The following is a 13,878-nucleotide window of genomic DNA, read 5'->3' on the forward strand; positions in this document are numbered from 1 at the left end:
GGAAAATTTGTAGATGAATGCAAATATATCTAAATGAAACCAACTAAACCCTTTCTATGTTTATTGATTTTGGCTGTTTCCTTTGTTTCTATCTATTCTGCAGAGGCTCCTTATAATTTTAATTTCCAAGAAAATCAAGAATCTTCATTCCAATTGAGAAAATTGTATTTATTATCAGATTTTGCGTATTTAGTTAAATCACTTTATTTATGTTTGCAAAAATTTGAGATCAAAGAGATTAGAAAATTCGGCTCAGATTCATCTACACTATCTTTCCTTTCTATAGACTTGAACATGTTTATTCTTGAGAATCAACAAGATAAGCAATTATATATTTCCAACTTCTATTCTAGAATGCTTAAAATATTGAATGGTAAATTAAAAGAATGCCATGAAAAAAATAGTCGTTTTGAATGGGCTTTTTTGGAATCTAATTTGGGAAAACTAGAAGTAATAGGTAAGGAAGTCATAAAAATTGTTAAATTTTTCGACAATTTTTCATTTGGAAAAGAAATATCTTCAACCATTGAACAAACAGTTAATATTTCTACTAAATTATTTTATGAACTATTGAAAATAATAAAAATTGAATCAATAAAGCAAAATGATCAAAAAATAAAAGAAAAAGAATTGAAAGAGTATAATGAAAGAGAAGAATCAAGTAACTTAGCTGCACATATTCTAATTGGCTGCTGCCGTGATGGTAAATGCAATTCATTAGATCCTTCAAAGAAAAAATATAAAAGCTCTAGAAAGAAGAATCGTGGTGGAAGAAAAAAAAGAACTGTGGCTGAGGGTCGGAATGAACATAGTCAATCTGATGCGGATCAAAGCAATGATAGATGCGAATTATTAAATATTAAGTATGAAGATCAATTGGTTAAAGAATCTGTTGGAGCTGTATCTAAATTGATTGAATTGCTTCAAGAGATTGCTAATCATGAAGAAAATTTAGTTAAAGTATCAAATTTATTCGAACTCGATGTTAAAAAGCTTAAAGAAAATTTTGAATTGTTTAAACCTTCTAAAAGTCTATTTACGAGGTTTAATGTATTAGTTAACGAAGAAGGAAATCATAAACACACTTTTGAAGGCGTCAAAGCACCAAGTAGCGAATATAGCTTGAGGCTAATTTCAAAATCTTCGCATTTTGAATTAAATGGAATAGTTGCCAATCTGGAAACGAACCATTGTCATCACTCAACGCATAAATGTAAAGAAAAAATAAAGAAATTGATTAATAATCCTGACTAAAGTTTGGGGTATTCAAATTATTGCTGTATTAATTAGTACTATAATATTTTATAGAACTATCAACCGATTTATTTTTACTTGTTAACAGACTATATTCTAAATTATGAAAAAATAAAATAATCATTGAAATGCTGATTCTCTAAATGATAAAATTTAATTTTTTAAGATTTATTCTTTAAATTCTTTAATGAATTTATTTTTAATTAAAACAAAGAGCTAAATTTGTGACTTTTTTTTTGTAAAACCATAGATATTTTAAAATAAAAATTGCAAACAAGAATATTGACTAAGAACGCTCATATTCGAAGATCAAACCTTTAATTAAAAAAGTAAATATTGTAACATTAACTTATAAATTTATCCCAAAAATGAGTAATTTCTGAATCTATAATTAAATATTTGCATCTTACTTTTTTTGCGATTAGATTTGATATTTATAAATTCTTTTTGAACGATTAACGTTTAAATAAAAAGTCGATTAAAAAAAAATTGACTTTTGATTATTATTTTATAATATACCTCTTAATTCAAATAATATATTTTAATAAAGCATTATTGCAAAAAAATAATTTATTTTGGAGTTCTAATACACAATTATTCCCAAAACTTTCTCGAATCAAGTAAATTAATCATATTTTTTTAATTCCCTTGAGATAAAATAAGGCTCAATATTTTAACCACTGCCTTATAAATAAATTCGGGTTTATATTGTAAATTATTGTTAGTATTTATCTTTTAAACAAAAGTCTTGATCAACTTCTAGTTCAGATTAATTAATTTTCCTTTAAATTAGCTCAGAAACTATTATACTCTCAGCATTATTAATTTAAAAAAAATTATTTTGAAAGAGCTATATAAATCATTTAATTAATTAACTCTGGTAGGAACGCATTACTAATTCATTGCACAAATATTTCATTAATGAGTTCTAAAATATATTATAGCGTTAAGTTTTAAACATAATAAATAAGATACATGAAAAAACATTCGTATTATTAATAGATGATTAAAAATATGAAATATAAAGAATTAATATTTTTAATATTCATAAGATTTGCGTTGTTTAAAATATGACATTTAATTATAACTAGAAATTGTGATCAAGCACAAATTTATAATTAATTAAAATGATCACTTGCAACCAATTATTAGTAGATAAATTTTAGAATTGAAAAAGAGAAATTAAATAATTATTGACATCATTGAGAAATTAGCAATTTAACTAAAATTTACGTCTGTTTTAATATATCAGTTTATTTAATTAAGCTCATTGAGATTTAATATACAACTAAAAATAGAATTTTTATTTAAAAGCGAAGTATAATTTAAAAAAATAAATGCTTGAATCTTTCAAAACAATGGGTCAAAAAGTTGCTAAGACCTATATATTAGAAATTCATTATTTGTTTAATATTTCTTTCGAAAGGAAATTCCAGATTTAATCAGTTTATACTTGATAAAAATTTATCTTAAGAAACTCAATATTTTATAAATAACTATAAATTATATCAGAAAAATTTTAATAATCAAATTTTCAAAATAAAAATAAAAATTCGCAAAAATAATTGCAGAATATTAAAATGTTGCTGTTAATTAGTTGGATGCGTTAAAAAATTAGAATTTTCGAAATAAAAAAGTTGTTTTTTCCAGGAAAAAAACAAATTATACATTTTGGCGCCAGCATGTAATTTTTGAAAATTGCAATAAAAAATGTAATCTATAGTCAAACATTGAAAAAAATATGCTAAAATTATCTTTTTGTTTAGCAATTTTAATAATATGTTTTTGTATAAACTATTCATTTGGTGCATCAAATCAAAGTAAAAGTGGAGAAGAACGTTTTAAAAATTCCGCATTATATCAAGCCACAGCATTGAAGAATTTTTGGGCGTTGCTCAAATTAATGGTGAATCTTACCGAGTGTTCTAATCATTATAATATTGATAGGATGCTTTTTTGTTCCCCCAGTATAGGTTATTATTTGGAAATGACGCAAAAATCGCTAATCGAAAAAAGTAAACAACTTTCTGAGAAAGAAAAAGAAATAATTGCAGGGGCAAGTTGCTCTCCTGATTTGAAGGATCAATTTGAAAAATTAAATGAGATTATAAATGAATGTTTAAAAAGAAGACTTAAAACTGAAGCGGCAGTAACTCTTAAAGATGAACTGCTTGAACTTATAAAGACCATATATTGTCAAATGGCTTATTTTGGCTTCTCGTCTCTAATTCCTAATCATACTGATGAAGATGCTCTTCATTTATTCCAAGAATTTAGTTCTGCTTCTGGCTTTACAGTAACAAAACTAGTTCTTGCTAATACAAGTAAAACTTCAAACGAAAATAATACAGTAAAAGTCAATCATAGAAAAAGTAAGAGAAATAATCAATATTCAGCTCCAAAGCAATTGAGCCAGCACGAATTACTTGAAGCAACTAAAGCTGCTGATTTGAGTGCTCATCTAATGTTGGGATGTTGCACAGATGGAACTTGTGGTGCTCTTGAAGGTAAAGCTAAATCTAAGGCTAAAAGTAAAAAAAAAAGTGGCGGAAGAAAGAAATTGAAAGAGATTGCTTTAGATGTTCCAAATATAGAAGAAAAGTCTAATGAAATAGATCATGAAAATTCAGATGAAGATTTGGTTCAATCTATCGAAATTGTAAATCAAATAATCTGTTCTCTAGGGTTAATAGCAGAAATTGAAGAAAAACTAATTTCTAGAGAAAATAGCTTTGAAACAATTATGAAGAAAATTTTTGATATTGATTCAGCAATATTAGATAAAGGTCTAAAAGAAAGAGTAGCTAAATTACCTGTGAATATGAAGATACAATCTAGTAGCATTAAAAATCTTCTAGCGCTAAAATCTGGATACAAAGAAAATATCAAGAAAATGGCTAAGACTTCAATTGATGGAAATGGAGAAAACCTAACTATTAATTTACTTTGCAATCAAAAGCCAAATGGTAAATGCGTGCATTGCAGTCACTGCAATTCTAAATTGTCTGAAGATGATGAAATATATTTTGTTGATTAATAAATTGAATTAAGCCTGAAGTTAATACTTAATTAGGTCAAATTAATATTTTTCTTTAAAGAAATATCTAGCAATTTAGCGCAATGTGACTTTATGGCAATTTTAACATTTTTAAATAAATTTCAACTGTTTGAATATTGAAATAACTAGAAAGTAGAACAATTCAGTCAGAGTATTCCTATTAGAAATAAATATTGTCAAAACATAGGTTTAAATTAATTATCAACTCTGAAAACTGTTAAAGACTTTGAAATCAAGGTTGTAAATACTGTTTATAGATATATTAAAATGAAATATTCTTTAATACTCATTAAGAGTATAGCTATTTAAAAACAAAATCTAAATCAATTGGATTTAACACCCGTCCCGTCGCTTACAAATAATGTAAAATTTGACATGCAAAATTAAAAGAATAATAGTACTTGCAGAAATAAAATGATATGAGGTCTCAAGTTTTGTATTTAACTGTTGCCTGCTTTGTATTTTTTTTTTATTCCAAGGAGATCAACGCTGCTGAATTACCTAACAGTAGTAATAAACCTCAAGTTGTTACAAAACTAGATATACAAAATGTTGAGATTGAACTGCTTAAACAGGCTTATTCCATTTTTTGTCAGTTAATGTGCCTGATAAAATTGTTGAATTTATTCAATTCATTAAATGTTTTATTTACGACGAGACAATCTCAAGAACTACTGCTAATTTTATCAAAAGAGGAAAGTGTTATTGAAAAGCATTCTGATATTCGTCAAGAATTATCAAGAAGAAATATCGATCTATTATCTTCTATAGATGTCGATGCGATTAAAAAATGCTCAGATTTGACTAGAAAATTGAGCGGAAATATTTGTAGTGTTAGTTCACAATTTGTCGAGTTTCTCCTTGAATTAATTGAATTAATCCAATCAATAATATATCTCATTACTAGTTATAATTTAGAAATCAGCATTTCAGATGGTTTTTCGTCTGAGAATGTCAGAGATTTGCTACTATCTCTTAATGAACATTTTTCGAGACTTGTATTGGATGCTACAAAACAAAATGAGAATCAAGAGCAAGGAGTAAATAAGGAAAGTATTAGTATGGATGGCTTATCATTATCTCTTTCAAATCAGGACCTTTATAATGATGAAAGTGACACTTCATTAAGTTTATTAGGCCAAGAACAAGATTTATATCTTGAATGTCCTTTTGACAATTCAAACATTAATAAAGAGAGAGAAGTTTCTACTTTAAATAATAAATTAGGAAATAATAATGCAGAAAATGGAGCAAATAAAAAAAGAAATAGAAATAGAAATAGAAAAAATAGAGACGGTAATGTAAATTCAAAGGAAAATATTTGCCAAACTCCACACAGTAATATTCAACCAAATCAGCAAGATGAAGATGGCAGGTTTGAAGGAGCTAGTTCAAGCAATACATCAGATGTTAGAACACAAGCTAGTATAACTAAGTTAGAAGCATCCAATGCTGATGAAGGAAGCAGTAGAGGAAAAAATTCTACTCATAAAAAACATACTTCAAAAAAAAAACATTTACAAAGCCGTCCCGATGGTCCCCAACCTCAAGCTGCTTTTGTACAGCCTGCAGAACTTCTTAAATTAGATCCAAAAGGAGGAGCAAAGCAGAAGGTAAAAACTAAAGCTGTTACATCAAAAAATAACAATAGTCGTAGTTCAAGAAGATCGCGTTCGCGTTCTCCGAAGCCATGTACTTCTTTAAGAGCACAAACTGGTTCCTCTTCACGTTCATCTTCTCCAAGGCCATGTACTTCTTCAGGAGTGCAAATTGGTTCCTCTTCGCGTTCACCTTCTCCAAGACCGCATGTTTCTTCAATATCTCAAGTTGGTTCCTCTCTGCGCTCCCATTCACAAAGTAGAGGCACATTTGCGAGTTTGCAAGATACTTCGCATCTAAAAGGCAAATCTAGAAGTAGACGCAGTAGATCCAGAAGCCGTGGCGCTTCTCCAACTGCTCCAAGGACGGAATCTGTCACAGAAGGAGATCAAAGTAAAGACGGAGAGTTGGAAGCTTCAGAAGCATTGTTTTTGATACAAGAGGCAGAGGAAGTTTTAAACGAAATACTGAAGCTCGAAGAGGAATTGTTGAATTTATCATTTCAATTATTCAAAAAATTGCAAGAAATGGATAGAATACTCTTAAAAATCACTGGTAGAGGAGATAAATTTGCTGCAATCACAACTCAAATGGAAATTATAAAAGTGGCATTAGGAGATTGGATCAAAAAAATAGATTTTAGCTCAAATGGAAGATACGTTTTAATGAACGCAAAAAATGTATTGGAAGCTCTCCCTCCATCTGTCGCAGCTAGGCAAGGACTTGCATCAAGAGTGTGTGGTTCTAAAGATTGCTGCAAAGTAGGTCATCCTTCAGACAAGTATATTGTTGGAACAAATAATTGCGGATGTAGGATGTGTGATTGTAGCTGTCTTTTCTGTTTACAACATCCGTTTGATTCTCCAAAGAAATCAATTTATGATGTGGATTAATCTATAAAGGTTTAATAAAAAAAAAAATTACAAGCATATTACTTAGCCATCATAAGAATATGCATATTATTTTGGTTTTGTTCTCAGATAAATCAAGTTTATTTTATATTAATCTTCTATTCAGTAAGACTTTACTATCATACAAAATAAAGTATTGGTTACTTGAATTTTGAAAATAATATTTACAGTTCTATGATTAAATATATATTATTTTTTAGATTAGCTGTTGAAAAACTCGATGTTTTATAACCTAATAATATCTAACAATTGATAGTATAATGAACTCAGGAATAATCTATTCCGATATGGCAAGTTTTAGGTTAAATTTCTTTATTATAATTAATTAATTTAAAACTATAAAGTTTGTTTGAAATAAACAAAATCTCAGAATTTAAATTTTAAAAATTCTTCAACGTAAATATATAAAATGTATGATTCTTGTAAACAGATAGAGTAATCTGGTTCAAAATAGAAATTGCTTTAATGATTGATCTAAATATCAACACCAAAAATGAAGTAACGAGATTCATTGCGTTGTAATTGGTTTTAATTTAAGATTATGAACGTTTATTTTAGATGTTAAATTTCCTAATTCTTTTGAAATCAATAATTGATTCTTCATCTTCTATTCAGTAATTAGAGTAGTTAACCAAGAATAATGGCTTAAATCTGAGAAATTATATTTATTTGGTTATGATCAACCAGCTTGAATAAATATTTTCTGTTTTAAAGATTCATAAGCGTTTTTAAAGCTAAATGTAATTTTACATCAAATTTTTCGTTTTTATCTTAAAGGGGGGAAAAATTTCGTTCAAAACTGAGTTCTAGTATATAAATAGAATTATTTGATGAGTAGGAATTAAATTAAAGAGATATATCTGAAAATTATCTAATTTATATTTTGCGTTAATGAAAAACGCTCTTTAAAGTTGGCATTCATTTAATCAACGAAAAAAATTAACGATACATTGGGCGGGCTGACATGCTTATTATAACATGACAATCTAAAATATTGCAGTAATAAATTAATCTATATCAAACATCCAATGAAATTTGATACAAAAGTATCACTTTTTGTATTATTTTCTTTGTCATTATTTTCAGTACTGAGCTCAGCAAATATACCAAACGATGACGGGGAAGATAATCCAAAAAATGTAGAAAAAAGTATAATTAATAAATTCTCTGGATTAAATTTAAATGTATTTGAAGCTGAATTCTGTATAGAGATACTGATACAAATGATGCTTATAATTTATACATTCATATTGAGATGCAATGCGGTATTTAATCCTGAAGAAAGTATTGAATCTGTCAGTAAATTAAAATTAATTCTTCTTTATATAGACAAACATTCACGATTTTCTGACAAAAAGAAAATGATATCTCCAAGTAGATTAAAAGGTATTAATGAAGCACTCAAATATTTAATAGAAACAGATTTAATGTACCAAATGGAGAATTCTTCGAAACTTGACGCATCCATTTTTGTAGTTTTAAGCGAAAGGCTAAACGAAATAACTTCAACATTGGAAATATTGAGTGAATTGTTGAAACTAATGATTATTAAAAAAGTTCATTTCGGTTATAACGTTATAGCAAAAAAAATGATTTCTTTTCTTAGTAAATATCGTTTATTACTCAAAAGGTCGTTTGATTTGTACAAAAAAATGTCCAAAAGTAAATTTTTGCAACAATATGAAACAACGAAAGAAGTAGTTTGTACCATTTCTATTAATTTAGCTCATGGAATAAATCTACTTGAACCGGTTGAAAAATTATTGGATAATTATAATAAAAAATTGATTTTGCAAAATTCAACTGGAGTAAAAACGTCAGGTAGTAATAGATCAAGTGAAAAAAAGAAAAACGACTCAAATGAAAGAAACAAACAAAAATTATCAAAAAATTCTGAGTTAAGTGAATACACATTCAAGATTGAAGTTATGATTAACTTCTCCTTTGAAGCTATTCTATTTGCAATTGAAAATTTTTTCTTTTTTAAAAATGGTATTGCAAAAAAATCACTCTTGAAACATTTTGAAGTTTATGATAAAATACAACAAGAAATGTTTGCTAGATCGACAGAACTGTTACTTACAGAGGAGAAAGCATATGAAATTAAAGTAAAAGTTAGACAATTTTTGGATTTTGATTCATTATTGCAAACTGATAATTCTGTATTTTCATTCAACGGACCATTAAATAAAAGAACAATTATAGAAAAATTTACGAAATTAGTTGAAAGATTGAAAATATTATTGCTTTATTTAAAACAGGAAATAATAGGTAAAAGTTCCAGCTCATATGAATATTTTTTATTACACAATACAATTATTTATTTAGAAGAAACAACATTAGATTTAGAGAGTGCTATTGTATTATTTGAACGCTATGAAATTGATCACTTACTTAAATTTCTAAACAGAAACAGTATGGAATTTTTAGCAAGTGCAAGAAAGTCCATGGTTGAAAGCTCAACAAGTAAAGGATTGCATACAAGTAAGAAGATGAAACCGGGTAGATTTAAAAATATTGAAAGTGTTTGCGCAACATCGAGCGTTCCCATTAATGAGAATGATCAAGTTGATCTTACGAGTAAAGCAACTGGTTCATCAAAAACTAAAAAGAGCAAGTCCATGAGAAAGCAGTTGAAAATGGAATTATTATTGTCTCAAGAAGAAGCTTCGGAAAAAAAATCGGCCATTAGTGAAACCATCAAAGAACAAAAAATGAGCAATCAAAAGCAATCAAAAAGAGATAAAATTCTGAATCGTGCAGAAAAATGGAAAAAAAAGAGAGAGAAGGAAGAAGATGAAAGAAGAAAGGAAAGAGAAGAAGAAGCAAAGAAGAAAAAGGAAAAAGAAGAAAAAGTTGAGCTTTGTCGTCTTGTAAGAGTCGTGACTAAAATTGAACAAAATTTTGAAGCCGTAAATGAGGAGATTCAAATGAGAGAAAGTCTCCAGTCATTATTTTTGAATGTGTTTAATTTATTATCCCACTTAACTGAATCTGAAAATACTCGAAATGATAGAGAAAAAAGCCTGAATCAAATCTTTGAAGGTGGCACCTTAGCTTCAGCAAGTCTTGAAGAAAATAAACCTAGCCAGCCGCCTGTTGCAACTCAAAGCACTACAAGTTTTGTGGGAAGAAGCAAAGTTGGTAAAAGAAGAGCAGATGAAACTCATAAAAAACCTTTGGCAGCTTCAACATTGGATCTAATTGCGAAAAGCAGAACTACTAATGAGTCAAGTGGTGGCAGATCTCTAAGTTTTAGTATAGACTCAGGTGAAACAAAGAGTTTAGAAACTACACAAGCTGAGAGCGGAGACAAACTTAGAAGCAAGAGTAAGGAACATAGCAAAACTCATAGTCATAGTAGGAGTAGGAGTACTAGGAGCAGAACTGGAAGCAGAGGTAGAAGCAAAAGCAGAAGCAAAAGCAGAAGCAGAAGAGGTAGAAGCAGAAGCAGAAGAGGTAGAAGCAGAAGTAGAAGCAGAAGTGGAAGTAGTGGAAGAAAAAGCGAACACAATTTTGACTATGAAAGTGGATATTCTTTTGAAATACCTTTAACTGAAGCAGAGGATATTGATAGCACAAAAAATATTGAATCAAAGTTATTAAAGCTATTTTCAAGTTTTGAATCAAATACGTCTGAAGATTCCACTCAAACAGAAAAAAGTAAGGAACAGTTTCTTTTTAGTTTCTTTGGTATAAAAAGATTTGATTATTCAAAAATTACATCAGAAACTTCAACTTCTGAATTAGAAACAGCGATTTCGGACATTAGTTGTGAGCTTGAAAGAATATATAAAGACGTCATTCCATTGTTAACAGGAGAAGACTATGAAATAGTCAAAAATTTTGAAAAATTTATGATCAAAGAACTAATCAAATTGCTAATAATGTTAAACAATGTTTCAGAAAAATATAAATAGCCTATAATGATTAACCATTATTAAATATGATTTCTTATCGTGAATGTGAGTTCAGGTATTTTACATTACTGATGATTATATATTAAAATGAATGAAAATCCAACAAGATTCAACTATGAATGGTACAAAGACTTTTTTGAAAGATTTAAATGCTGTATTCAAAGAATCAATTCTTCCGATAATAATGTAAATATTATTCAAAGAATCTATAGCAAGAATGAACAATCAGGTGAACATTTTTGTTAATTTCAAATTTTAACATTCGAAAAATCAATTGAAGTCTTGAGCCAAATTTGATATTTGACTCGATTTTTTTTTGATTAAATTTAAAATATATTTTGGTTATCAATTTGAAAATTTTCAAAATAGATAAACCGGCTCAAGTGTTTAAACACTATGATAAATTATAATATTAAGTTAATAAAGCAATCACTTTAATAAAAAAAAAGCTATACGGATAAATTCTTTAATTAAGAATCTCCAAATAGTGTTAATTTATAACCAGAAATATGATATTAAGATATTTCGTTTTTCAGAAGATTGATATGAAATCATATTCGTATTCAAACTCAAAAGCATCAAAAGTCTAATAAAATTTGACTTCATTATGTAAATAAACTAATAGATAATCATCTTATGATTCATAAATTTTTTTTTATCACTTGTAAATATAATATTTTTATTTCAAGCCCATTATTTTTTTATTTTTTAATATCTTATCTATATGCTTCATTAACGTTCATTTCACTTTAAAACGCTAATAAAGGCGATTTTTTTTGGAATTAAAGTTGTAGGGATAAAAAAATCTGTTAATATGGTGTAATAAATTAGTTAAATTCTCGACAGAAAATAATAAAACTATTATTGTGAAATCTAGTAGATTAGTTTTTTTATTGTTGAGAATCATGAATGAAATGCTCTATAAAAGAGATTTAAAATCTTAAATCTGTAGTTTATATTGTCTTAGATACATTCATAATATTCTTAATACTTGGTTCCATTTGATAAGATATTCCTTATTCATTATTTAATATATTAGACTATTTTTCATCCGTTACAGATCAAATATTGGTGTCAAGATAATAGATGATACCTTAAAAATTACATACATTAAGCCACAATATCAAAGCCAAGCTTAATATTAAGTTTTATTAGAAAGAAACCCAAGAGAACATGGAATAACTCTAATCAATAATAGAAGAAAAATATTTATTTTCAATGTTGGTAGAAAACAAACTTTAAAAAAGTTATACGATAAAAAAAAAGTGGAAACCACCATTTATAAGATTAACAAACTTTTTCAATTTAATGAAATAAAGGTTAGCTTGAAATCTATTTATAAAAAGAGAACTATTAAGGAATATTTCAAAAATTTAATGGATGATATATATTTACATTATAATCAAAAATTAAACAAGTAATGTAATTTTATTATTTTTTTACTCACAAAAGTTATTTAAATTATTATGAAAAACATTAAACTGGCAAAATTTTACTTGAAGCCTTTTTTAAATTTGAAAGCAAAAATTAATTTAAGAAAACTTCACAATGAAAGTCAAATATTTTTGACTTACAAAAAAAATTAGCGTTTTAAACAATAGAGGAAGCATTCATTAAAAAAGAAAATGATGAGCCTTGCAAAGTTGAAAAAAGATATTCCGATTAATTAATTTTGATAGAATTCTAAAATTAAAAATATTCACAAGAAAAAGTCGAAGGAATTGCCAAAAAATAAGTTTTAAGGAGCTTAGATATGTTTAATAGATTTTATCACTTGTGCAAATGAATTTATTCAAAAATACAAAAAAGATATAAAAGGTTTCGCCCAAAATATTTAGCTAAAACAAAAACCTAATATAAAACAAAAATACTAACAAATATAGCAATGGAAATGAAGTAGAAACACAGAAAAATGCAAATATAATATCTCAAACATTATCCAGAATAAAAATATCAACTTCAGGTCTAGGGTTGACATTATTTATGTTTCTATACTAAAAAACATGAAAATACCAAAAAAATTACCAATAATTAAAGAAAAATAAACAAAAGATAAATATATTAGAAAATTAATTCAAGAGCAAATTGAGGGATTCAAACCTGGAAAAAAAAGGAATACTTCATATTGAATAGATCAAAACAGAAACTTGCAAGAAGCTGAATTTGAACTAGAACCTGCCTTTGCTAATGAAAATATTAAACATTAAGTTATTATTGGGTATTTTTCTAAATAAATTTGTGTTTTAAAGAATTTAACAGAAATATTAATCCAGAGTCTTGAATTGTTGAAAGTTTTCGGAAACATACTACTCTGAATTTTTGGAAGATTTTGATTCAAGAAAAGTTACAAAAATAAATCATTTAAGCAAAAAAAGAAAATGTTAAAACAAAAAATTAAACAATTTATAGCTTTTCAGAGTTACTCTTGGTGAATTTAATGAGAAAAATTTTTCAGAAATATTTAAATTAACAAGACCAAAACGCAGAATAGATCAAAACTTCACTTGATATGAAGGAAAGCCTATCTAGAGAAAATATTTAATCAAAGATTTAATAAAAATCGAATTAAACACAATATTGTATTAAAGAAGAAACAAATGGCTACTCAAAATAAATGGAGCTAACAATTCAAAAAAAAATTTAGTGTAATTAAATTTTTTAATATTAAATTGTCGATTTTTAATGTATTACAGCATTAAAAACCTTATTGCTAGTTCTTTTAGCTCTGAAAACCCGAATAAAAGAATTAAAATTAATAGTCAAGTAGTAATTTTGCAAAATATAAGTGATTAAAATATTGTAAAATTAATTAAAAAAAATGATGAAAATTTCTGTTTAAATTATTTGAATAGAATACGTAACAATGGAATAAACCATTTCAAATTAAATAATTTAAAACAAATTAAGGATAAATACGAAATTAATTCAAAAAAATTAACATAAAATAATAGTGTGATGAGTGAAATGAAGTTGTAATTATTTTCTTAGTGAATTCAAAAACTAAACCAAAGTGAAAACACTTTATTTCAATATTGTGCAGAATAACAAGGAAAATAGTCCATGAACATCCAAAAACTTGATTAATAGATGCAGGAAATAAGATAGCCTATTTACTTGATGTAAATAGTAATTTATT

General features: G+C 26.8%; 4 protein-coding genes across 4 annotated transcripts; all 4 read left to right on the forward strand.

The window, feature by feature from the left end:
- Positions 1-33: 33 nt before the first annotated feature.
- On the forward strand, positions 34-1,254 carry cgd1_110 (predicted secreted protein, signal peptide, paralogs; the record flags this gene model as incomplete). The annotated part of the gene is made up of 1 exon (XM_627873.1): positions 34-1,254. One exon carries the CDS (start codon positions 34-36, stop codon positions 1,252-1,254), a length of 1,221 nt encoding a protein of 406 aa, XP_627873.1.
- A 1,741-nt stretch (positions 1,255-2,995) lies between these two features.
- Positions 2,996-4,291, forward strand: cgd1_120 (signal peptide, predicted secreted protein with a cysteine cluster at the C-terminus, paralogs; the record flags this gene model as incomplete). The annotated part of the gene is made up of 1 exon (XM_627874.1): positions 2,996-4,291. One exon carries the CDS (start codon positions 2,996-2,998, stop codon positions 4,289-4,291), a length of 1,296 nt encoding a protein of 431 aa, XP_627874.1.
- A 440-nt stretch (positions 4,292-4,731) lies between these two features.
- Positions 4,732-6,804, forward strand: cgd1_130 (signal peptide, predicted secreted protein with a cysteine cluster at the C-terminus; the record flags this gene model as incomplete). The annotated part of the gene is made up of 1 exon (XM_627875.1): positions 4,732-6,804. The coding sequence occupies one exon, from the start codon at positions 4,732-4,734 to the stop codon at positions 6,802-6,804; it is 2,073 nt and encodes a 690-aa protein (XP_627875.1).
- A 1,046-nt stretch (positions 6,805-7,850) lies between these two features.
- Positions 7,851-10,742, forward strand: cgd1_140 (conserved hypothetical protein; the record flags this gene model as incomplete). The annotated part of the gene is made up of 1 exon (XM_627876.1): positions 7,851-10,742. One exon carries the CDS (start codon positions 7,851-7,853, stop codon positions 10,740-10,742), a length of 2,892 nt encoding a protein of 963 aa, XP_627876.1.
- Between the last annotated feature and the right edge of the window lie 3,136 nt (positions 10,743-13,878).

This window comes from Cryptosporidium parvum, chromosome 1 (genome assembly GCF_000165345.1).
Source record: "Cryptosporidium parvum Iowa II chromosome 1, whole genome shotgun sequence".
Taxonomy (NCBI): domain Eukaryota; phylum Apicomplexa; class Conoidasida; order Eucoccidiorida; family Cryptosporidiidae; genus Cryptosporidium; species Cryptosporidium parvum.